The sequence below is a fragment of the Stigmatopora nigra genome, chromosome 1, assembly GCF_051989575.1.
Source record: "Stigmatopora nigra isolate UIUO_SnigA chromosome 1, RoL_Snig_1.1, whole genome shotgun sequence".
In the NCBI taxonomy this organism is placed as follows: domain Eukaryota; kingdom Metazoa; phylum Chordata; class Actinopteri; order Syngnathiformes; family Syngnathidae; genus Stigmatopora; species Stigmatopora nigra.
In genome coordinates, this window is record NC_135508.1 from 18,273,615 (window position 1) to 18,299,507 (window position 25,893).

The 25,893-nt window shown below is 40.8% G+C and overlaps 3 protein-coding genes across 3 annotated transcripts in view; all 3 read left to right on the plus strand.

Moving 5' to 3' along the window:
• wnk3 (WNK lysine deficient protein kinase 3) overlaps window positions 1–11,649 on the plus strand; it is a 29,912-nt gene extending 18,263 nt beyond the window's left edge. The window contains exons 11-25 of the mRNA XM_077710807.1: window positions 801–3,464; window positions 3,679–3,722; window positions 4,394–4,529; window positions 4,612–4,728; window positions 4,945–5,046; window positions 5,127–5,175; window positions 5,248–5,400; window positions 5,546–6,729; window positions 7,172–7,413; window positions 9,032–9,263; window positions 9,342–9,661; window positions 9,755–9,990; window positions 10,062–10,157; window positions 10,750–10,913; window positions 11,041–11,649. Coding sequence (XP_077566933.1) covers window positions 801–3,464; window positions 3,679–3,722; window positions 4,394–4,529; window positions 4,612–4,728; window positions 4,945–5,046; window positions 5,127–5,175; window positions 5,248–5,400; window positions 5,546–6,729; window positions 7,172–7,413; window positions 9,032–9,263; window positions 9,342–9,661; window positions 9,755–9,990; window positions 10,062–10,157; window positions 10,750–10,913; window positions 11,041–11,571 — 6,270 coding nt within the window. The 3' untranslated portion in view covers window positions 11,572–11,649. The remainder of the gene's footprint in view (window positions 1–800; window positions 3,465–3,678; window positions 3,723–4,393; window positions 4,530–4,611; window positions 4,729–4,944; window positions 5,047–5,126; window positions 5,176–5,247; window positions 5,401–5,545; window positions 6,730–7,171; window positions 7,414–9,031; window positions 9,264–9,341; window positions 9,662–9,754; window positions 9,991–10,061; window positions 10,158–10,749; window positions 10,914–11,040) is intronic.
• Window positions 11,650–15,579: 3,930 nt separating this feature from the next.
• phf8 (PHD finger protein 8) lies at window positions 15,580–24,008 on the plus strand. Its single transcript, XM_077724816.1, has 22 exons — window positions 15,580–15,885; window positions 16,290–16,550; window positions 17,228–17,313; window positions 17,410–17,536; window positions 17,616–17,776; window positions 17,916–18,057; window positions 18,163–18,349; window positions 18,431–18,593; window positions 18,708–18,795; window positions 18,920–19,026; window positions 19,111–19,202; window positions 19,319–19,408; window positions 19,525–19,806; window positions 19,890–19,972; window positions 20,072–20,238; window positions 20,429–20,514; window positions 21,016–21,137; window positions 21,210–21,556; window positions 21,683–21,778; window positions 21,852–21,961; window positions 22,064–22,424; window positions 22,511–24,008. Exons 2-22 carry the CDS (start codon window positions 16,453–16,455, stop codon window positions 22,597–22,599), a joined length of 3,084 nt encoding a protein of 1,027 aa, XP_077580942.1. The 5' UTR covers window positions 15,580–15,885; window positions 16,290–16,452; the 3' UTR covers window positions 22,600–24,008.
• Window positions 24,009–24,638: 630 nt separating this feature from the next.
• huwe1 (HECT, UBA and WWE domain containing E3 ubiquitin protein ligase 1) overlaps window positions 24,639–25,893 on the plus strand; it is a 31,989-nt gene continuing 30,734 nt past the window's right edge. The window contains exon 1 of the mRNA XM_077724347.1: window positions 24,639–24,688. The gene's annotated coding sequence lies outside the window, so the exon portion shown is untranslated. The remainder of the gene's footprint in view (window positions 24,689–25,893) is intronic.

A 25,893-nucleotide genomic window follows, 5' to 3' on the forward strand; every position in this document is an offset into this window, starting at 1 on the left:
GTGGTAACACTAGCTAATAATCAATTGGGAATTGCTTTTACTTGTGGCTCCAAACAGGTCTGTACCATTTCAAACTCATCTTTACAAGGGGTTCAAATCACTGTTGTTGGTATTTTTTCTGTACCCCTCTGTTTGTACGTTATATTATGCCAATAACTTGTGAGAATTGCTCCGTGTTAACATAAAATAAATGTATCCAAGATAGTTTATTTTTAGCTTTAGAATGTTTGAAAGGTCCTTCAATTTGAAAACGCAATGAGCCATGGTTCATGCAAACAAGGCCATGGATAACATACCCCTACTCTTGCTTTTCCTAATGACTTAAAGTGCAACCACGAATCATTTTCATAACATTTTGACATCGTCTGTCTGACTGCATGCTGCACAGGGTTTCCCACGGGTCAATGGTGGTGCTCAGATATATTTAATGGGCATATTCAGAGTGTTTGTGGGTCTTTGAAAATATTTATTTATTTTGAACACTTATCATATTCCAAAGATATAAGTAATCTACAATTTTGGTGCTCAATATCATGTTTTTGTGTTGAGTGGAAGTAAAAATCTGTCAAAATTTCTTTAATTGAACTTAATCCTGCAGGTACCTTGTTTGAAAATAGTTTTAAAAAACATTCTGATATTCAATTTATCATATGAGTCGCCTTATCTCACAAAAAATGTGGGAAACCCTGTATTATCAAAATTGTTTAATTAATATGGCAAAGCTTATTCTTAACTAATGTTTACTTACTTTCTCCCCCAACCCCTTCTCCTTTTCCCCAACCAATCATATGACTTCACAGTCACAAACATTCCCATCCCATGCTTTTCAAACTGTTCCTTCCCAAGCGTCTCTGGCACCCTCACAACCATACATCACTGCTGTTTCCCCACAAGTTCTCACTTCATCCATGTCAATCGGCGATCCTGCTGGACTGCTGGTGACTATTGTTCCCCTTCCTCAGCAGCCCCTGGCACTTCCTAATCAACTCACTGACAGCATTCAGCAGCCGGCACCCCAACAAACGCAACCTCAGCAGACTATCGTTCAACCACAGATAGGCCAAAGTGCCCGAATCCCAAGTCTTCAGCAGCAGCAGCAGCAAATTGAGAGCCAGGTTGTTCTGGCAGAACAACACCTCAGCAATGTACAGCCTCAGCAGAGCTTTTCCGCTATAGTGGTCCCGAAACATTGTGAGCCTCAGAAACAGATCTGTCTACAGCAGACCCTTCCACCAAATCCACAGGACCAAGTGGCAAAAACAGGTTTGGAGCAGCAAGCGTTTTCATTGCCACCACCAGGAGAAGGTTCTCTAACAACGAGGTGTCCTTGTGAGCAGATCACCATGCAAACACAGCACGTTTTACAACTTGACCAACATCATACCTATAACACACTTGATCAGCAACAAGTTCAACTGAAACATCAGCAATTAGAGCAGCAGCACGCTCTTGTACAGAAGCACTTATTGGATCAGCAAACTCTTCTTCAACAGCAGCATCAATCCACAATACAGCAATCCACAAAACAGCAACACCATTTAGAGAAACAGAAAGAGTTGTATCAACAGATTGAAAATCCCCAGGCAAGAGTTCATGAAGATCAAATGAAGCAACAACAGCAAACGGAGCAGCTTCAGCTAACTCAACAACAAGCACTCTTACAACAGCATTTTCAACAGCAACTTGCCTTGCAACCACATCAACAAGCTGTCTTGCAACAGCAGCTGCAGCAGGACTTCAACCCTCAACACCAAACCGAGAGATCACAACAACAGGTAGTATTACAACAACAATTTCCAGGGCAGTGTCAAGCTGCCATTGTTGAAATTCAACAAACTGAAAAACAAGAAACTGTCACTCCTCTGTCGAGTGGCAGTCAGCAGTATATACAACTGAAACAATCTGAAATACAACAAGCATACTCCCCTCAGCTAAACAGTGGTCAGTTCATAGCTCACAACCCCCTCAAAGGTCAACAGGCCGCACTGATGCTGCAACAGCAAGCACATTCTAATCCGACACCACATGAAGTGATACAGTACCACACTCCTATTGCTTCCTCTGCGCCTGCTCCCATGATCATGCAGCCTGTCATGTCCTGTGGTGTTGTCCCTGCTCAAGTTGTCCCCCAACAAAAACAAAGTGAAACTTCACCCCAGAACCTAAGCCACATTCCTGTCCAATATATAAATCAGTCTACAATGCAAGCAGCTCAAATGATAATGGAGCCCCATGTGGATCCTGTGGTTGGAACTACCCAAGGAGGGACAGAACTTGTCATCCAAGCCCGGAACAAAGTGTCTGCTCAGCCATCAATTCTGCCTCGGCCCCTGCAGTCGTCAGGTAGCCTGTCTCAGCCTGGCCTTAGCAAGAACATATCCGCCGACGTTCAGACCATGGGCCAACAAAGACAATCTGCTGTCCAAACATCTGCAACAATTTCTGGTCAGGAACCGCATGACACTATCATCCCTCACAATGTTTGTAAGCCAGGGGTGCTGACACCTCAACCTAGACAACAAACTCAAAACCAAACTCTTCTCCAGACCCCAAGTCACACCGCGGTAAGTCTTTTGACTGCTCAGTCAGGTCCTCAAACAAGCCACCAGTCTCCACCCTTAAGACAAGATGTATCGAATACTCCACAGCAGCCAGTTATACAGTATCAACAGGGCAACACAACCAATCTTCCATCCCTGAGAGATCCTGCTTGTGTTGTTACAACTGCTGTCAATATACCGGCGGTCTTAACACAACAGCAGCAGGCGCTAGGAAGCATGGCAATTTCTTCAGTAATTCAGCCCATCTCCCAGCTGCAGATTCTTTCTCTAGCTCAGCAACTGCCACCCTCCCAAATTCAGTTGCCAGTTGAGCCCACCCAGTGTTCTCTTGGTTCTCAGATAGTCAGGGATGAGGCCGCGCTGTCAGCACAACAACATCAGCCAGCACCGCATCTCGACACACACCAAGATCCCAGGAATGTGGCCAATCATCATTCCCAGAGTACCCACCACACATCCTTGTGCAAGAGTGTGGCATCTGGCATAGTACCTTCCCCTCAGCAGCAGGACAAACAAACGTCAGGAGTCCACACCCACACACAACCTACTATTCAGGCACAGTCACACTCACTGACAAACATTCAAAATCAGGCTTGTTCCCAAACGCATACGCTACCTGCTGAAGTTCTTCACGAGGTCTTCCCTGCTCACCAAATAGCCGAGAATCCCTCTCTCACCACGTCTCCCCCATCATCGCAACCGTCTTACCCTTTTTCTCCTGTTACTTCTGCCCCAAAGCCCCCAACTCCGTCAGCAGCCCCGGTCACTTTACCAGGGCAAAGCAACTTTATTCCTGCCTCCCCTCCTCCAGCTGCCGCTATAGAGTTACCTAATTCTCACTCCTACAAACTGCCCCAAGCCTCACTGCAAGACTGTGACATTTCCCAGCTGAGCATTAATCAGGTACAGGAAGAATGAATGGAAATGAGTTGATTTTATACCTTGCAAATTGCTGTTGGTGTGAATACTAGTGTGTTAAATATTTGATTCATTAACAGTTTGTCTTTAATTGGATATATGTTACTGCTTCACTTGTATTCATCGCTGATGTGGCTTGTGGTATTTCTTTTCCTGTGTCTTTTTGTGTTTGTATTTATGTCAATGATGTGTTCCTCAGGAGTGTCCACCTCTGTCAAACACGGAACACCCTTCCTCAACTGGGTATGTCTGATTCACAAGTGTCTTACAGTGTTTCTCATCAATATGCATTTGTATGCATGTAAAAATAATGGGGTTCACCCTTAATACCAAGGTGTTTAAAACCTTCCCTAAACGGATATGCACAGCTTCATGCTTTTGTTATTTCTGAATAATAGGCGCTAAAGAGGCTGAGTGTAGCATTTCAGTTTATTCTTACGATCAAATACAGCAGTGCATTCAGATATGAGTGACCTAAGCATTCTTTCCTCAAACTATAGCTCAAGCTATGTTGATTTTTACTTCAAGGATCTCGTAAGATCAAATTGATGATCTTCTTAAAAGTACATGAAATCTTTTTGGAAATTATAAGTGCTCACTTGTCCTCAATTTGTGCTCATGTTTTCAGGGCTTATTAGCTTTCATAATGTATAATATGGTAGTGCACGTCATTTAATATTTACATAAATTTCTGGTGGGTGAAATTCTACAATATTAATGCCTCTTCAAGTCATTTTAATGGAGAAAAAATGACCTCGTTTATCAATGTTTCAAGTGTGGTAACGGAACATATTAAACTCGTACGTCCAGGTACCACTGAATTACTATTTTTCAAGATGTATATCCTATACAATTTTTACCTTTATTGTGTACAAAGCAATGTGTTGCAACTTTGATTGCTGTCTTACTCATAGATCGGTGCCAACAAATGGAGAGGAAGCTGTTTTGCTTTTGGCCAATGGAAAATTTGAAAAAGTAAAGGGCCAGAGAAGAGGATCTTCTTTGAGACATGAGAAAGTTTCACATCAATTTCAACTGAGTATGCTTCAGGTAAAATGCTCGACAAATATAAATTTATATGGCCAAGAGTACTGCATTTTCTGTTTTAAAAAATGTTGTTGTTCCTGGCTAGGTTTCAGGAAGCGGTGATAATATGGTAGAATGCCAGTTGGAGACCCATAGCAACAAAATGGTGACTTTCAAATTTGACATGGAGGGAGATTCACCGGAGGACATAGCAGATTACATGGTAAATTGTCCATGTTCCTCATACTTATCTGCAAAATTTGAGGAGAAACTACAGTGAGAGAATCAGCCTCGAATGTAAACAGACGCTAAATTCCAAAGTTTATTCAAAATGCAATTGATGTTGGCCAAGCTTGGTGTTAAAGATAAAAAAGCAGTTGAAGAATTCACTGCTTGCTTGCATTTTTAATGATTCGGTTCCAATATACTTTGTTTCTAGGTGGAGGAAGTCTTTGTTCTTGATGTGGAGAAGGAGAAGTTCATTGAAGAGCTGAGAACTATTGTGAAGAAAGGCCAGGAAATTCTTCGAACACATTCTCTTGTATGTTCCTTCAAATGTTCTGTATGACCCTTATACACTGATTTTGATTTCTGATCACCTTCTTTTTGATTCCCAAATAGACTGGTTCTACGGACCAGTTACAAGTCAGCACCCCCACTAGCACGACAGGTGAGTTTAACTTAATCTTTTTTGCTTTTTCAACAATAGAAAGAACTGAAAGTGAGTCTTTTGATTTTTCAGCCGACGCTGTGCCGCATTCCTCTCCGGTGGGCCGCTGGCGTTTCTTTATAAACCAGACCATCCGTCACAAAGACTCACTCTCTAGCCAGGGAACGGCTACCACATCCCCCACTCGAGAAACAAGGACACTCCCACCCCCGAAAACCGAAAAAGGTGAGATCAAGCATTGTATGATTTTTTTTGACATTTTAAGCAAAAATGTTCAGCTAGCAATACAATTTTATAACCATGATGACGGTTGTGAAAAGGAAGGTTTGGTTACCACCAAGAAATTGTTTTTGTGTCTCAACTTTTGTAGAAAATGAAATCTCACAGAGGTTGGAGTCCTTCAGCGGAGTTTCTACTCCGCCTGCAGTTTTTAATGCTGTAGCCCCTTCTACCACTACGGTGCCCACGTCACACACAACTGAAAGCAGTCCTGAAGATGCGGACCATCAAACGACTTCAGCTGGTCTCGACCTGCCGATGATTACCTCAAATACTGTTGACCAAAGACCCAGTGTCCCGATAACCACCCCAATATCCGGTGTCACAAGCCTTACTGCTACACCTGCTGCTGCTGTCATTGCTCCTTTCACACCCACGACATTTCAGGCAGAGGTAAGCCACGTTGGCCAGGAGCATCCTCAGCAGACACTTTCCCAACAAGTTCCGGTTGCCGAGCAACAAATGCATACTTCACAGCATCAGCAACCTCACCTGTTCCTTCTTAGCCACGTAGCACAATCGACCCAAACCCCAGCTGAACTACCACCAAAGCTGTGCCAGACGCAAAACCTGGAACCAGAGGAAGGGAATAGAGCCGCCGATGTAGTTCTGAAACAACATGAGCTTCCCAAACAATCCTCATTACAGCAGTCCGAATCCGAGGTGTCTACGGGGGAAACAAATGTCACAGAAGATGCAGCAGCATGGCAACCTTCCTCTGACTCTTCTTTGCCTCCTCTTCATCTGGGGGCGACCGAACCCCCAATGCTCCCTCTGTCCCTCACGTTCACGCCATCCCCCGCGCAGCCTTCCTCAGTGGCCGAGTCGGACAGCGAGGGGCCCCCTAAAATCGAATTTGGTGACAACCGAATGAAGACTCTGGATGAAAAACTGAGGAACTTGTTGTATCAAGAGCACAGCGGCACGGCTCCGGTGGGTGGAGCCACTTCAGCTCTGACATCAACGTCAGCGGCCTCCACATCTGCAGGTGGAGAGGAATCATCGGAACCGCAGCCGATGTCATACGCTTCACCTACCTTTGTCTCAGACACATCTCCACTCTCCTCATCCTCCACAACGTCCTCTTCCACCACTACTGACCCCGAAAGCTGTGGAGGAACAGAAAGAGGCTCCCCAGAAGTCCCCCACTCGGCTGTGGGGCAGCCTTGCATATCTGAGCCCTCCACCACAACTCATTTATCTCATCTCCCTGCCAGTCGGGAAATTCCTGTTGGGCCTAAGCGCCCACCTGTACCTGGAGAACCAACTATCCTTGTGAGTGACTAATATTAATCAATCAGTGTTTCTTAAAATGAGGGACAACAGGGTTGGTTGTAACATTTTTATATGTTCATACATATCCTTGCGTTACCATATCCTAGAATAAATAATTTATTTATTATCATAATACGTATATAGTAGGCTGGGCAGCCCGCCGGCACAACACTAACCTTGGTGACAACCAACCCTGTTCTCCCCTAATTGCCCCCACGTTTAATGACATTATGATCCACCAGCACCAAATTCCAAATTGGATGTAGCCTAATTTCTAGACCTATAATAAAACCAAATGCCACATTGGAGAAAAAAATAACAACAGATATGTTTAAACCATGATGCTGAGCTTTTCAATGTAATGTACATGTGAGTCATCTGTCCTTCTCTAGAAAATGTCTCAAATTCAATGAGCCTTTGTTAACTGTCTTACGTGTTTTAGGCTGTAACCCCACAGTGTGTGAACAACACCGCAGGAGAAGCATTGCAGCCCTACCGCCAGCAGATCCCCCTCGGGCAGGGAGCGCAGGAGCATATTGCAGGAGGTGGATATTTTGGCCTAAACCTCACATGTCCTAGTATCAGAAATCCTGTTTCTAGCAAGAAATCCTGGACTCGCAAATTCAAAAACTGGGCATGCAAACTGCGCCACTCTGCCAGCTTGTTCAAGAAGCCCAGAGTCCAGCAAGGTAGTGTGCTCCTAGAGAGACGCTGAGTGCCAGAGTGAGCGAGTGAGTATGTGAGCCAGTGAGTGTGTGAGCCAGTGTGTGTGTGAGCCAGTGAGTGTGTGAGCCAGTGAGTGTTTGAGCCAGTGAGTGTGTGAGCCAGTGTGTGTGAGCCAGTGTGTGTGAGCCAGTGAGTGTGTGAGCCAGTGAGTGTGTGAGCCAGTGAGTGTGTGAGCCAGTGAGTGTGTGAGCCAGTGCGTGTGTGAGCCAGTGGGTGTGTGAGCCAGTGAGTGTGTGAGCCAGTGAGTGTGTGAGCCAGTGAGTGTGTGAGCCAGTGAGTGTGTGAGCCAGTGAGTGTGTGAGCCAGTGAGTGTGTGAGCCAGTGAGTGTGTGAGCCAGTGAGTGTGTGAGCCAGTGAGTGTGTGAGCCAGTGAGTGTGTGGGCCAGTGAGTGTGTGGGCCAGTGAGTGTGTGGGCCAGTGAGTGTGTGGGCCAGTGAATGTGTGAGCCAGTGAGTGTGTGAGCCAGTGAGTGTGTGAGCCAGTGAGTGTGTGAGCCAGTGAGTGTGTGAGCCAGTGAGTGTGTGAGCCAGTGAGTGTGTGAGCCAGTGAGTGTGTGAGCCAGTGAGTGTGTGAGCCAGTGAGTGTGTGAGCCAGTGAGTGTGTGAGCCAGTGAGTGTGTGAGCCAGTGAGTGTGTGAGCCAGTAAGTGTGTGAGCCAGTGAGTGTGAGAGCCAGTGAGTGTGTGAGCGTGTGAGGCAGCTCCTGAGTGAGTGAGTGGCAAGTTAGCGGGTAGATGGCTGAGTGAGTAAATGACTGAGGGGCTGAGTGAGCAGATATTTTGTGCGTGGACGTGCAAGTCTAATTTCTAGTCCTAGATTTAATCTAGAGAATTAACCACCTTAACTCTCAAGGAGTGTTGTTGTTAAATGTGTACAACTACAATCATTATTAACCCTGTGTTTGTATATTTCATTGACTGCATTGGAGTGAACCTTCTACAAATTCACAAGCATTAGTCACAACTTTTTTTTATTTATAAATCACTTTTTCCCTATTTATAATTCCCAGTATGTATGTACACCTACTTTTTATAGTCGTTATCTGGTAAAAAAAAACTGCTAATATGTAGTTCTGTGATAGTTTTCTCTCTTTTTTTTTTACAGTAACACTACGGAATGTATTTTTACCATTATTATACAAGTAATAGTGTAGTGTGCTGTGAGAGATCTATTTTCTTTTCAGCCTTAGTCTTGATTTCTTGCCATCAGAAAGTTTCTGTTGAGCAATAGTTGTACAAATTTCTTTTGACACTTGGATATTATTTTTTAGTATTTGAATGAATGTGGGTGATAGCGTGGCTGGTGATTGGCGGAGAACACAGAAGCCAGTGGTGCACATGAGTAGAAATGCAACCTGAGGCAAGAAACGTCATTTTTGTTGTCCAAAAACATGCAGTCATACAAAATCAGAGAAACTATAGTATAGAAATGTTGCAAGTTCTTTTTTTCTAAACCTTTAACCATCATTACCTTATGTTTTTCATCAATTATTTACCTGACTTGGCTAATACTCATTTTACATGCCACCCATGTTTTATATAATACAAATAATAATGCACGGATGAATTTGTAACACAGGTGTATGTTTGTGTTCCATGTTTGTCTATGTATACTGTATTTGTACGACGTCTCTGCACATTTTTCTGTTTGTTTGTATGTTCGGCACATTCATGTATCTGTCTCTGGCTCCCTGTTGTCCCTTTTGGTTTTCACCCCAGTCTCATTATCAGATGGTAAACCCGACAGTCATTCGTTCAAAGAAGTGAAGGAGATGCCCCAACCCACTCAATCACGCAAAGGAAGATTTCACGTATGGATTGACCACAACTTTTATTTATTTTAGGTGGGAACTAAATGTTTTAACATTTTCCTCATTTGCTCTCAACAGGTGACCACAGTGCCTCAGGATGGGTTGTCAGTTCACGGTAGCATTCAGAGAAAAGTGGGCCGCTTCTCCGTTACGAAGGCCGAGACGCAAGATGAGATGGGACCGACGGGAAGCTCGCCTGTGCATATCAGGGAGAGGAGAAGATCTCGAGCAAGGGAAGTTGAGAAAGATGAAGGCAAGAGGACGCCATCGATTGCCCATCTTCCGAGAGCTCACGGGCATAGTCACTCACCTGTAGGCAGCAGTGATGATGACAATGATGGTGGTAGCGAATTGGAGGATGAAGACCTAAAGAAAGAACTACACAAGCTAAGAGAGAAGTAAGTCGCAACAGTCTTTACAAAGGCCATAAATCATTGGCTTCCATTGATAAAGAAATATTTGTTGAATTAAACTGTCTTTTGAATATACAGGCACATCAAAGAAGTGGTGTCGCTTCAAGCCCAACAGAATCGAGAGCTTCAAGAACTGTACAGACAACTACGTTCCCAAAAAGACCAAAGGCAAAGTCTTCCTGCTTGCTTGTCCCGGAGCCCCGCTCTTACCTCGACACCACCACTACTCTCTCCTCGTAGACCCCGGCCGGCCAAACTCAAACTACGGCCCCGGCCTCACTCTCACATGGATAACAATGGAATAACAAATACTGGTAGGCAATTGCTGGAGTCTAGATTTCACTTGGTTTTCACTGTGGAGTTACTTATTGTACTGCTTCTCCAGAATTCCAGCAATTGAGCAGTCTTTCGGGTGCCGAACAAAGTGGTGTGCGTCCTCATTGGAGTTTACAGCATTGCTCCTCACTGCCTGAAAAAAGAGGTACAACAATGTTTGTTGTACAGTAATCTCCCATTTATGGTGAATTCAAAACTTTGCGATTGTTTCTGCTATTAATTGTTTTTTAAAGCATTTATTTGTTTATTTGGGTATAATATATATATATATATATATATATATATATATATATATATATATATATATATATATATATATATATATATATATATATATATATATATATATATATATATATATATATATATATATATATATATATATATATATATATATATATATATATATATATATATATATATATATATATATATATATATATATATATATATATATATATATATATATATATATATATATATATATATATATATATATATATATACACATACATACATACATTTTTTTTAATAGGGATAACTCCACTCCACTTTGTGATTTTTCGATTATCGCGGCCATGCCTGGTCTACATTAACCACGATATTCGAGGGATTACTGTAGTTCCGTTTTTACTTTCTGTACATTATTTTTCACCTAAATAAAGCAGTGCCAGTGGGTTCAATAGTCTGAAAAAGAGATAACAGAGAGTAATCGAATGTCTCAACTTATTTTTCAGATCAAAGCCTTGCTGGGAAGAGCACATTCACAGATGAACTACACAAGTTGGTAGATAATTGGAATAACGAGACAGTCGGCCAAATGGTGCCCAAGCCGTCACTCAACCAGATCAAGCATATTCAGCAGGTGCAGGAGTTGGGAGGCTGGACCCAGCCAACTGAGGTACCAATGACACATTTGTGTTTGGAGATATGCAAAGTGCTTCCTGTGCAAAACCCATGCAGAATATTTTAACTCGATCAAGAGAAAATGCCTAACAAAGGGGATGTTTTTTTTCTTTTCCATACAGGCGGGTCCATCGGTATGGTTTCCGTTAGTCCCAGTGAATCCACAGGCAGCCTCAGTTCCCGCCGGCTTGCCTGTGGCCGCCCTTCCTCAAAACACAGGAGGGGGGAGCCAGTCTATCACCCCTGGGCGGCAAGCGTGCGTTGCCCAAATCCCACAGATGCAGCCCGGTTTACACTTCCAGCAGCAGATGACCTTTCAGCAAGCTCCGGCTTGTCAGCACGCACAGCAACGGCCCGTGTCTGTAGCGCAGACGCCGGCTGTCGTCCGCCCGCCCGCCTTGTCACCTCAAATTCAACCGCCGCTGCCTTCACATGCCGCCACGTCCCCGGCAGCTACTGCCGTTTCTGTGCCGCTCGAGGCCGCTCCCTCAATGCCCACAGGTGGCACAATAGCGGGGGCGTTTTGTTCTTGTTCCTCCTCTTCCTCAACCTGCTGCTCCTCCTCCTCCTCATGTTTGAAAGCTGCTGTACCTTCCAGTGCCAAAAGTCAACAGACGTGTCCCGCCTCCACGCTTCCTATGGGACAGAAATGAAACCAAGGTTGGTGTAATTGTGAAAAAAGTGCCACAAAAGGAGAAAATAAGTTGGAACAGGAAGAAACACAGATTGGTAGTCGCATACCTGTCAACTGGTACGTTCTCGCCGTAATTGGTACAACTGAAAGCCCATTTTTATATTGGTACGCTGTACACATGAAAATGGTACGCTAAACGGTGATTTTGAGAAAAAAAAATAAATTAAGGCACTTTCTAGCCATTTTTCACCATCCGCCATTGTTTCTTCCCGGAAACGCATGTCTGCCAAGTGATATATGTACCGGCGCCTCTGATTGGCTAAAAAAAAAAGATCATGATAAACATTTCGTTTTGTAACACTTTCACCATGTGATTTCCGTTTCCTGTTCCCTTGTTTATGTTTACTTTCATTTTCTACTTGTTGTTCGTGATTTTTTACAAAAAAGTAAAGTGGTAAGATTTTCCATGTATTTATACATATATGTAAGGGCGAAAACAAAATTTGGTAAGATCACAAATGGTTCGAGGTTGACAGGTATGGTAGTCGGCTGGATTTACACTACATTAATGATAGGGAGCCCTGTTGCAAGTAGAAATCGAGCCTCACTTACTTTCAATCAATAGTATCCACAAGGTGACTGCTAACCTAGTCGGTGAAATGCCATAGACAGGGGAATAGAAATGAGCTTCTAAAAATATGATCCACAAAAAGCTTTCATTTTAAAACCATGTTAAAATGTTTCTTTTTAAAATAATTGGCTTGGAGAGAGGCCAAAAGTAGTTCCTCTCAGATTTTCATAGCTCGTGTCTCAGTTGTAATGTGATAAAAAAAAAATCACTAATTATTCTACTTCAAACTGGGCTTTTGTGGGCATCTCCAAATGCGGCTAAAATCAGAAATTAATACCTATGTAAATTTAAATACTTGGATTACAGGTATGTAAGTATTGCTTACCTGGATGCTGTTGGAGTTGAATTTTAAATAACAATAGAAATTAAAATACCGTCTGTTGGCACTAAATCAAAAGTGGGGACTTGGACCTGCAATGTAAATCCAGTCTTTGATCGGAAAGGTGTAAGGAGCTTTGACTTCAAAGAACGACACGGTGGTTCTGTGAACGTGAGATATGAGAGCTTTTGGGATGTACAGATTAAAGGTGACATTGAACGTATCACCTGAGCTTTGTGAATATTGGTATGCATGGGTTTTGTTCTTATGTGGTGTGTTTGTGTACAGAGAATGGCAGCAACTTTGCAACATATCTTGGATAAACATTTATTCCCATTTCACCTTGTGAAATGGACAGAATGTTTTGTTTCCAGTTTTCAATGCTTGCCATAAAAGGACTATCAATTTTAAAAGTGCAATTAGTAATGATCATGGAACTTGGTCAGCATGTATTGAAATGATTTGTGTGTATGTCAGAAAATATTTTTATAAAACAAAATGATGAAACTCGTTGAGGATCTTTTCAAACGGCTGGCTTTAAGCACAAACTGCTTGAGTGGACCATGTAAAAAAAAAAAAAAATCAAAAATAAAACATTAACTGCTTCCAGAATGAAGTATTTCAAGATGGTCAACTCAGATTTACCAAAAGTAACAATGAAAGATTTCTGCTGTGTGGCGTAATAAATTTGTCAGTAAGTAGACTTTAAATTAATTAAATAAGTTACATCTAGTAATTATTTATGTTAATTTAAGTGCCAATTATTGTTTTCATGTGTATAATTATGACATTGCTTTTGTTCTAGCACAGTATGGGAAAACCTCATCATAGCAAACTCTTTCCAATGGTCTTGGAGTCATGAGTGATGCAGTAATTTTTTTAAATTTTTTTTTTTAAAGATGACTAAACTGTGATTGGCAGAGATTCATCTGTCCGCACTAATATTTGTGGCTGTTGTGCTTTGTTCCGTGTCCAACCATAACATTTAACAAACCAAGTTCAATATCTTCTACCCAATTATACATACCAGTACCCATTTTCTTTAAAAAAAAAAAGTGTTTTTAAAAACTCCATATACTGTCAATCTTAAGGCACCATGTCTTGTGAGACTATTTTTCACAGAGTTAAAGAGTAATTACATTTGTTTTCAGGTTATTTGCCATACTTTAAATTGGTTGATAATGTGTGAAATTAACAGATGTGAGCATAAACTAATCAATGTGAAATAAAATGTAAAATTTACCATATTTGGTCATTCTGATAGATAGTATCACTCTGCACTAAGTAAACCCTTAAAACAGTAAGTGTTTTCTCACACTGCCAATTGAGTGTAACCACAATCAGAAGAGCAAAACAATGTATCATGCACGCACTGAAGTTGTACTATACATTTTCCCATTGAGGAAAGTAGTGTGTTTATAATTCCGTTGAGTCACAACTTACAATGTGACAGTATCACCCAAAAAGATGTTTTGCTGAGGAAAAATGTGAACTGACAAATGCCAAGTTACTCTTTTTTTCATATTTGACTCACAATAAATCACATTCATATGTTCAAATAGGTTTCTTAAAATCAATCTGTGTATTTGACCACAAACTTTCATAAAATGATCTTTGGGCCACAAAAGGATCAAAAGCAAGATACGTACAGGCCTGTGTTATGCAGATATCATCTTTTCTACAGTATATGTGATTCATGCAGCCACTTAGCCCAGAATGATGGTCAAGGTTTAACATATTTGCTGTGTTTCTGGACATTTTCTACAGCATCAGAGGTCGTACAATATTCAATGATGGTAGTTGGAGTTACTTTTGGCCTAATCAGTGACTTTTTACATCATTTGCTGTAAGGTCTGATACAAAACCTGTTGACCACAAGCTTGTTTATCATGTTTTATTATGTGAAGCTGGCTTCGTGTAACCAAAACCTCATGGTGAAAAGATTATTTTTCTATTTTAAAACAGAGGTGCTTCATTGTAATATTTGTGACCCCAATAAAACAAAACAGTGGTTCTCAAAATTGTTTCTAGGGGACTCGGCTCTGTCCTTTTTGTGTCTCGAGAAAGAAAATAAGAAAATTAATGCCACTTTTAATGCCTTTTGCCTTTTATTGTTTTCAAACACAGTCATGCTTTTTCAATTGTCAATTTACAGAATAAATGCAAAAGAAGTCAAGGGAGTCACTTCAAGGCATGACTGAGAACCAGTGATTGGAAAAATTCAATTGAAAAGGAATTCTTAAAAATACAGAGTATGAGGCGAATTATTTCCCATCTGTTAATTGTAACACAATCATTTGGTGTTGTTTTGTAACTACTAATCCAAATAAAGTATGTCCAACAGCAACACTGTTTTCTGTGACATGTGCAGAATGTTTAAAAGGAATATACAGAACATATAGTTTTATGAGTATATACATAATTACCTTAGCCTTTTACATATCAGCAATTTAACTCATTGACTGCCATTAATAGCGTTTGTTAATCCATTTGACCAAGGACATCAATGGGACTGATTGGCATTGCCGGCCAGTCTTTTTCATTAGTACTTTATTCACTTGTGTATTTTGGATAAAAAAAGAATTAATAGTAAACATACGTTTATATATGCATAATTAATTTATTAATTAGTTAATTAATTAAAATACCACTACTATATATACATGTAATACATTTTTAAGAATGTATCTAATTATTTATATATTTAATTCTGTCCCATTTGGTTCTCCACAATATAATTAAAATGTAAACATGTAGGCTACACTTCTAGACTAAATGTGAATATTGAGGCCCTACAAGATACTAAATGTGGTGTCCAAGCATTAGGACACTAGGTATTTAATTATTTATGAAGTTTGTTCTATAATCTGAAAAACCCAATTTCTACCAACCAAAATTAATACATACATATATATAAACACATTTCAACTCTGTCATTTCAATGTGCGACAGTTTAAGTTTTTTATTATGTTTTTACAACTGCTTCAATTCGGTCTTTTCAATGTGCTTTTTTTTCTCCCTTGAAGTTTTGTTGCATAAACTTTATTGTCCACACCAGCGTTAACAGTGATGAACAACAGTGACGCTGTTGTCTTTGAAAATGGCGTCAGTGCATTTGAAGTCTGCTGTCATTTGTAGCTAAAGTGTTAATTTGTCGCTTCCGACTTTCCATTTTGGATGCATTGAGGCGTTTCTATTCGAAAATATTATCGTGGTTAAATAAAATGCGGCGAAGTAAACGGTTACTTGTTCAGTCCTTTGCATTGTAAGGCCGCGGCTGCCCCCGATCTCGCGTAGGGAATACTTGTAGTACTCCATCACTCTTACTACGGCGGCGGCGGCGGCGGCCATTGAAAACTCGGCCTCGCTGCAGCGCCATTCCGGTGAGTTGCTAAACAGCACTTTGACTATCTGCCATCTTTACACTTTACATCACATTTCTTTTCAATTATACAAGTAAAGTAGAAAGTTCGATAGGTCTTCCGAATGTCTTGCAGGTATATGCGGATAATTACAACGTTTGGAAAGTGTTGATATGTTAGCTCACGAGCTAACGCGGCTAGCTGTATGTTTACAAATGACGGAATATATATTAAAACGTCCTGTACTATGGAAACACAAACCAGAATTACTTTGAATATTATTGTGTAATAAGTTGGTCTTTAAATATCTAACGCTCAAGCAGAGTGATTGTTTGATCATCTGTTATGGGACTTTCATGTTTTTAAAAAGTGTTTATATTTCCATCAACCACTAGCTGAATATGTATTTCTTAATTGCATTTCAGATCCCCTGATGCACCGAAGTGGATATGCGTTTTAACCAGTTATTTTCGTCAGCACAGCACTTTTACTGTGCATTAGTTTAATTTGTAAAGTGGTGATTTGGATTCGTCATTTCTTCATATAGTAAATGTGAAAAAGTTCTTTCAAACAACACACAAGTTCAGTATGGCTTCTGTACCGGTGTACTGCTTGTGTCGCCTGCCATATGATGTGACTCGCTTCATGATCGAGTGCGACATTTGTCAAGACTGGTTTCATGGAAGGTAAGGGATTTTGGTGTATGTATTTTATTTTCATTTATGTTGATCAAATCATAGTTGAAAATACAGAAGTCCCTCTACTTACAAAATGACTTTGTTTATTTGACACTGAATTATTGTGCCAATATATGTATAATGGAAAAAAAGAGAAAACTAATAATATTATTTGTTAAGCCAATAAAATAAGAAATTCTAAGAGAAGTCACCGCCTTGAAAAGTGCCAGGATAAAAGGCTTTTGTTCACGCTTAGACACTGCAGGTGGCCGCTAGCCCGTTTTAGGCTGCTCTAGCGTCCCCCTGCAGCATTCAGTTTTTTGGGGTTGAACTGGCGCCATTCCCTCCCGTTTGACCCGGTGGCCACATGCATGGGCCGTATTCCTTGCCGGATCTAACAAACTCCTACAGTGTGCTAACCTCGGTTCCAGTGTCATGGAGACACTACTTATTCGACCTTATGGGGGGCCAGCCAGTGAAGTGAGTGTTGGTCGTTGGGGAAGCAATTCTACATCATTCAAAACCAAATACCAGATACAGGAATATGTTTTGGGGGATATTTGATGTCTTGTAACTGATTTTTTTTTTCGTCTCCTGGGACAAATTGGTTCCCATCGTGCAAAAAAACTTTTAAATGGCCATGTCAGTGCAACCATTCCACAGCCTGTTTTGTTGTTGTTTTACAGTTGTGTAGGAGTAGAAGAGGACAAAGCAACAGAGATTGATCTCTATCACTGCCCCAATTGTCAGCTCACTCATGGACCCTCAGTCAGTAAGTGAAATTCTCCTTTAATCCCATGTGAAAATAGTTGCAGTGTTACCACAAATGGTCACTGTAATCATCGATCTGTCCTTTTCATTTTCACAGTGCGTAAGCGCCGTGGAGGCAACAAGCAGATAGATGGAGCTCCCACTGGTGTTAGAGACCCCAGTCGGTTGGTGAAGACAGGCAGCCCCCAATTTGTCAGGGAGCTGCGGAGTCGTACTTTCCCCAGGTAAGATTATATAGTAATGTTTATAAAAGGACGCAAGCCAAACAACCTCGGACGTTCTCATGCTTTGTGTCGTTCACAGTGCAGATGAAGTACTGCTGAAGCCTTCAGGGGCCCAGCTCACGGTGGAGTTTCTTGAGGAACATTCATTCAGTGTTCCGGTCATGGTGCTTAGACGAGATGGGCTTGGCATGACCTTGCCACCGGCGTCATTCTGTGTCAGCGATGTAGAACACTACATTGGTAATTAAGTCTCCTGAGTGTGCCTGACGTGAATGAAGTGCTTGCTTAATTTAAGTGAAAAATATGTTTATGGTCACCAGATATGTATCACTTCATTAACAACCATGCACCTCTCCTACTCTGTCCAATGTTCCTGCAGGTTCAGACAAAGAGATAGATGTCATCGACGTCTCTCGCCAGTCTGATCTGAAGATGCGACTGGGTGACTTTGCCGAGTACTATAACAGCCCCAACAGAGATCGGGTGCTGAATGTCATCAGCCTGGAGTTCTCCGAAACCAGGTTCGAATACATTCTTGATTTTTGTGTGTCAATATAACTACAAAAATGAATAAGTGGCTAATAGAATGTGATGAGTGTTTGAGAGCAAATGTTGTTTCTTTTTAGGCTGTCAAACTTGGTGGAGACACCCAAAATTGTGAGGAAGCTGTCATGGGTGGAGAACCTCTGGCCCGAGGAGTCTGTCTTTGAGCGGCCCAATGTGCAGAAGTACTGCCTCATGGGAGTCAAGGATAGTTACACAGACTTTCACGTTGACTTTGGCGGCACTTCGGTTTGGTATCATGTTTTGCGGGTGAGGGATAAATCGAATGGCTTTTTACTGACTTGCATGTATTTCGATCCTAAGAGCAGTCCCATATTCATGTGCATTCAGGGAGAGAAGATATTCTACCTTATATCACCGACGGCAGCCAACCTGGCGCTTTTCGAGCGTTGGAATTCATCGTCCAATCAGAACGAGATGTTTTTCGGAGACCAGGTTGACATGTGTTACAAGTGCTCCGTCAAACAAGGAAACACCTTGTTCATTCCAACTGGTATGCAAGAACACATTACTTTTGAGCTAAATACTGTATGTCTTTATTTGACGGTATTCATCTCAGCATTTTGGAACGCATGATAAAAGACGACCTTTCATTTCTTTTTTCAAGGATGGATTCACTCTGTGTTAACTCCAGTGGATTGCCTGGCCTTCGGAGGGAACTTTTTGCATAGTCTTAATATTGACATGCAACTTCGGTTAGTTTGCAGATACACTCAAAAAATTCGGCTTTAGAAAAGCTAACCAAGGGACAGGGAAGAAGCGCAAAAATGTTTAACTGGTTTTAGCAGATTATGCCCATTATACGCTTCTTGTTTTTAGGGCATATGAAATAGAGAAGAGGTTGAGCACAGCAGACTTGTTCAAGTTTCCCAATTTTGAAACAGTGTGCTGGTATGTTGGGAAGCACCTTCTTGATACCTTCAGAGGTAATGTTGACGAGTCTATGTGCTTCACCCTTTGCCGTAAATTCATATTTTCTTTTGTAATCATATGTCTTTTCTGTCTGGTAGGCTTGAGAGAAAATCGCAGACACCCAGCCACTTATCTGGTTCATGGAGCAAAAGCTCTAAATAATGCCTTCCGCTCCTGGACCAGGAAAGAGGTAGCCAGAATTTTCCATGTTGCCTATACTATTTGCATTTTTAATTGATAGTTATGAACACCACAATGGCCACACAAGTTTCAACTTGAGTTCATGAATGCGCTTTGTGAACACAGGCACTGGGTGATCACGAAGTGGAAATTCCAGATACAATCAACACTCAAGCACTGGTGAAGGACCTTGCAAAGGAGATACGTCTGGTTGAGGTAACTAAACTAATGACCTAAAGTGTAGCCATATGCCTTCATATGCAACTCCTTTGTTGTCAAGTGTTCTTGGCGCTGTTCATCTTACGATGATTTTGAATTTGATCTCTCGGTAGGACATTTTCCAGCAAAATATTGGCCGTACTGGACCCCAATTTCCTGGATCGCCTCTCTCAAAAGCTCCATTAACCACCTCTCAGAATTCAGGCCGCCCTCCCGGAAAGAAGAAAGGCATCAAGCCCAAAGACATAATTGTAAATGTTTCACCATCAGGACCCAAAAAGAAAAACCAAAAGGGTCTTTATAAAACAGAAGCAGGAGAGTTAGACCTGCTTGAGATTCACACCAAGCATACGCTGAAAAAAATTCCACCTGGCAAATCCAGAAGCAAGGCCAAGGTACATCGAATAAGGAGATCACGTGAAACATTTTGAAAGTTCACCATGTTTTTCTTTCCTTTTTTTTTTTTTTTGCTCTCCAGTTGGAGCTGCCTTTGGATGGCTTTGAAGGAAAGGTCAACAAAAGCAAGCTAAAACTCGTGCTGTCCAATGGAAAAATTCAAGGGTAATTTTTGAGATGAGATTTTTTTTATTTTTATTGCTATATTAATTATGTCATTGTCTCACCAATGACTGTTTAATTCATTTATTTGTTCAACTCCAGCAAAAGAGCTGGCAGTAATGGTGCTGGGGCAGCCGCCAACTACAAACACCTTGTCATGGAGGGATCTAGTCTCTCTGATTTGGAATCTGAGGATGAACTCCAAATAGACGAAACCCCTCCTCCACGCCGCAAACTTACTGGATCAAGCAAGAAAAAGAAACTAAGTGGTGAGATTGTTAGTATGATACTTAGTACAACAACTCTTTTGTACTGTACCTCTCGGCACTATTTCTATGGTAAAAAGGTTATCTTTATATCCCCTGTCTCATGTCACTTGGCTAAAAATTTAGTTTTCCATACGTCTTACAGCTCTATTAAGGTGCATTTCAAAACCGTGTCTTAATAATGCCTGCCCAGGTCTTCCGAGAAAATTGCCCAGAGCCAAGCCTTGCACTGATCCCAATCGCATTCGGGAGCCAGGGGAGGTCGACTTTGATATTGAGGTAAGAACAACATGGATTCACCAGCAGCATACATATTTAAATCGTGACACTCGTATACTCTACAATACTTCTGCATATTCAAGATTCAGATGACTTCCTCATTTTACACAAAATCACAGCAAAGTGTATGGTGAAGTGAAGCAAAGTTGAACTTGAGGATAAAATGAAATAATGTCCAGAAAAAAAATATATAAAAGATATACCTCCATACTGTTTTACTGCTGACTTAGCACTTGTTCTCTAGCGGCTGGTTAGTCATTATAATAAATAGAAAAATATAAATCTAGCATTGTGAGTGGTATATCTAGACCCCAAATTTAGGGCCACCAACAGTCTTATTTCAATGCAAAAGACAGTCTTACATTTGAGCCAATACAGTATTACTGTGATCTATCTAGATTCACTGCTGTTTGTCCTAATCAATGGTCACACATGCTCCTCTCCGGGTAAACCTGAAAAGTATCAATCTTCACTAAGTCATTTTTTATTACGTGGCCTTAGGAGGATTACACCACAGACGAAGAAGCACTGGCTGCTCATGGTGTGAAGGGTGGTGCAGGGGGCATTCTGGACTTATTGAAGGCCAGCAAACAGGTGGCAGGCTTGGACTCTTCTGCTCTCAGGTCGGAACACTTATTTTCCCACCTTTTTTAAAGTCAACATTTCTAATCATGACTTTTGTCTCCCTCCCCCAGTGAGGAAGCCCCAGCCTCTCCCAGTACTCGTGATGCCATTCAGGGCATGCTTTCTATGGCAAACCCACCTTCCTCCTCTTCCTCATCCTCATCGTCCTCTTCCTCCTCATCGTCGCCCTTGTCTATCTCTGGGGGACTTTCTGAGGGGTTGGGAGTTGTCAAAGGTAAAGGCAACAGAGCAGTGTGGGTCACTGGGGGGAACAAAAAGACCACAGGGAATGAGAAAAAAGCTGTAATCCAACGACCGGGAAAGCGGCCCATTAAGCGTCCGACTCGGCATCTAAGTGAGGAAGACAGCCCAGATGAGCAGGAGACTCTGGGGACTTGCTTTAAAGATTCAGATTACGGTGAGCAACCAACAGCGGTCCCTCTATAATATTGAGGTTCACATCAATTTGTGTTTCAAAAGATCATCTTACAGTAATTTACACTTGTTTGCACTAAACTTGTGGTTTCATTGTTCATTCTTGCAGTGTATCCCTCGTTAGAATCTGATGAGGAGGACCATGCTAACAAAGCTAAACTGAAGCGGAAGAAAAATTGGGATGACACACCTTGGAGTCCTAAAGGTTTAATACTTTGCATTTCAGAGTCCCAATCCTTTAGCTTTGACTAATAATTTATGGTCTCTTTACCTCACAGCCAGGGTGATGCCTACTCTCCCGAAACAGGATAGGCCAGCAAGAGACGGCGCTCGAGTGGCGTCAGTGGAAACGGGCTTGGCGGCGGCTGCAGCCAAGTTGGCACATCAGGTGAGTGAGGAAACAATGGTGATTTTGGCTTTGCACTTTAAATGTTAAGCACAATCATGTTTGACTGATCAGACATGAAGACATTTTTCTTCTCTGATTCAGGAGCAACATAAGCCTACCAAAAGGAAATACACCAAAAAGGTGCATCCTCCAGTTCCTGTTGCGAGCCTTCTTCCAGTTCAGGTAGAACAAGCTCCACCCTCGCCACCAAACGTTCCAGAGCCGGCACCAGATTTCAGCCCTCACAGGAGGATGGATTACTATCCCGCCAGTCTACTTGACCATGAATACACAGCAGGGCCGGGACCTTTTGGTCCTGGTGGCCCTAGAGGGGGCGGAGCTATGGCCCCCGGGGTATTCCTCACTTCACGTCGACCTTCTTTGTCACCACAAAATAGCAGCTCACTCTCTGGTGCCTCACCTCCAGGGCTTGTCAGCCAAGGCGTGACGGGAGTTGGTCAAGGTAAGCAGCGGGAATGAAACGACACCGTTTCCATTTTGTTGTCCCTTTTCTCACGCTTTATGCATCTGTATTCTTTTGAAATTTAGGAAAGCGTCCAAAGAAAGGACTTGCAACTGCAAAACAGAGACTTGGAAAAATTTTGAAGATTCACCGCAATGGCAAACTTCTTTTGTGATGCCATCTGGAACTGTTGTCTGTAGATGAGCATAGAAATCCTCGTTTTGTGAGAATATTGAAGGAGGTAGCGATAGTAATCTATATTTTATACTTAAATATTTGTTTATTAATGTTTCCACTTTATTAGACTGACCATCTCTTGCCTGACAGTTGTCATTTGGCACTCCACTCTCACTGCATGACCGTTTGGCTACACAGTGGGCTGTACCAACAGCGTTTCCAATAACAAATTTAAAAGGGAAAAGGAAAAAAAATAAGTCTTTCAAATGTAATTCCAATTCAGTCAGGATAATATTTTTGAATCACTAATATTTGTGTGAAAAAGATTTTTTGTAATAGTACTTTTGTCCATGCAGATTTACAAAACGTCGACCCAAATGCATGGTTTCCTTTCAAACATTTGATCTAGGGATTTTTCTGCAAATCAAGATTAGGTGAAACAACAATTGTACTTGTGCAATTATTTATTCTAATTTATTTTTACAGGCAATCTAATTTTGTATTAAGCTATTTCTTTACAGTCAACCCACCTGATTTTTGTATTTCCTTCTTAATCTCTACTCACTTTTTCAACTGCAGTACAGAAATGGTAACAATAATTTTAATGGAAATCTTTTCATATTTTTACATTTGTTTGGATTGTACATATGTAATATTTATTATGTCTACTTAGCTAGATTGAAAGAGGATTTACAGTGGATATAAGTGTTTTTTTTCACCCTAGTGAAAAACTAAAATACAACTTGAACCGTATATTTTTTCCAGTTCAAAATCTAAGTGTACATATTTTCCAATCTACCCTGACATCTTGAGTCATTTAAAACTTTTACAGTAGTTGCAAAAAAAAGCTTCTACATACAATAATGCAAGCACCACCCATGCTTTTATCAGTTGCTATGGTGCACTTTACCTTCTCTTCTCTTTATATCCACTGTAATTTCAACTAGGCTAAAGGATTCATTCCACAGAATGTATGAGGACGAGAATGTCAACAGAAATGTTGATGTACAGAGTGAAAACATGAATGATCAATTTGTGTAAATACACTTTTCTTTTTTATATAGTTCAGATGCATTGAATCCTTTCTTATTGTTGTACATGACACATTGCTGTATTTTTTCCAATAGGCGTTTTTATATTTGTATGCAGTAATTGTTAAGTTTAGTCATGTCTTGGCTGTAACTTTTGAAATGTACTGGGGGAAATAAGTTCATTTTGTTTCTTTCTGGTTTAATTAATCCAATGTATTAATTTTGTGTACTGTTTTAAATGTCTTTTAAATATGAATTGGAAAGAAAAATAGTAGTTTTTTCCCCCTGTATATGAAACAATTCACTTGGTGTGTTCAATGATGATTGCTTTTGTTCTACATTTTTAATTACAATACAGTATCAGAAATTACAATAACCTGAAATATAAAAGGTTTTTTTTTTTTTTTTACCAAAGGCCATTAGGCTACTTGTGTGGCTTTTAGGTGCTAAAGGGTCACAAACAATATTGAAAACTAAGGAAACTCAAATTGGTCAACATGATGTTTGAGTTTTTAGTTTAGAAACAGTTCTTTTCATTCATTTAAAATGTGAAATATGTCAGTAACAAAAAAAGTCCCAATATAATATATTTGTGAAAATCTGTTAAATTGCTGAAATTGGCAAGTGACCAGTTCAAGATTTTACTCTGGCTCATGCCCAAATTTAGGCTCCAGCATCTCTGTGGAGATGAGTGGTACAGAAGATATGTTAAATTGATTAAAGAACATTTAATATTGGTATTGGAAATTATCAGATTGTTTTCTAAAGAACTAATATTTTATCATCCTTTATTTGATGATTTACACTTCTACATCCTGTGGCAAAATAGTGGAGTCTATAATATTATAATTTTAGCATCCACACAAAAAATGCCTCGTGTCCAGTAGCCTTAGTTCAGCATTTAATTTTTTTATTCTATTATTATTTAATTTTTACATGGGAGTGCCTCCTGCCCCGCCTTGGTAGACAACAGCACACGTGTATTCTCGCGAGATCTAGTTTTGCCCTCCCACTATTTAGTCCAAGATGGAGAAGTGAGTCCGACACGCATTCGAGGTAAGCACAAATACTTCTTTAGAAAAGTGTCGCCACTGCATTCTGAAGTAGCCAGCGAGGTGCCTTTTTCTTCTATGGATGGATGCGTATAGAAACTTCCCTACGTTTCGTTCCCCAAGCCACAAGGTTGTTTTGAGGGCTAGTACACTGTGGCTGTAGCGCCTAAAGCGCCATTTTTAATGTAGCCATGATCTTCTGATAAAGCATTGTGGCGATGTCTTGTTATTAGGTTAGCGAACTACTTGAACATAGGCTAGAAACTAAAATCGAGCACCCATTCTTGTTCACCTTTTCCGCGGGACGTGTATTCCAAACATGGCCAAAAGCTTTTTTCCTCCATTCTTCGTCCACTCAAACGGACAGTGTACCCGAGTGCTAATTTGACTTTGTGATCTGTGAACCTTTGCAGTTAACCTCAAACATTCAGACTCGCCCTAATAAAGATGTGTATCCATGTAGAAACGTTTGCCTTCGCTCTTAATGGGCCTATACACTTGGATAAAGGCGAACTGGTTGATATGAAACCCATATTTCAAGCCACGCAACATTACTGTTCCACGCTTTGGAGACATGTTACGTACCCTATTACATTCAACGTGTGTGCTTTAGTGGGATTTTTTCTGCTCCTTGTCCATTTCTAAAAATCTGACTGACTCCTAACGTTTTGTAATCGGGGTTCCTCTTGAGAAATTGGGGGTGGCAAAAGTGTGTATGTGTGTGAAGTGAATGTGATGAATTGGTACCTTATGCTAAATGTTATTCCACTGTTTTGTCATCGGTTGTCAAGTGATGACACTGACAAAAGTGTTCAAACACTGCTTTGCGTGCTGTAAGAAAACAGCTGTTGCTGACCTCACTGTTTCGCAAGCCTTATTGGGTCTCATTCATGAATTTTCCATTAGAAATTACTCAAAATACACTATTAAATACAGTCAAAACATAAACATTGCCCTGGGTCCAGCAATCTCTGCAACCCTTTCGAAGATGGGCGGTATGTATGAATGTATGAATGAATGAAAAAATGAATGAATGAATGAAAGACTGGAAACCTAGTGGATGTGGAAATGTAATTATGATTTTAAAAGTATCCCTTTTAAATCACTGTTTCCACTGTGTATCTTCTCAGTGGAATGTTGAGTATTTGAATTTGACCTACATATTTATATTATTCATTGCCGCTGTCAAACTTGTGTAAAGTTTAAAAA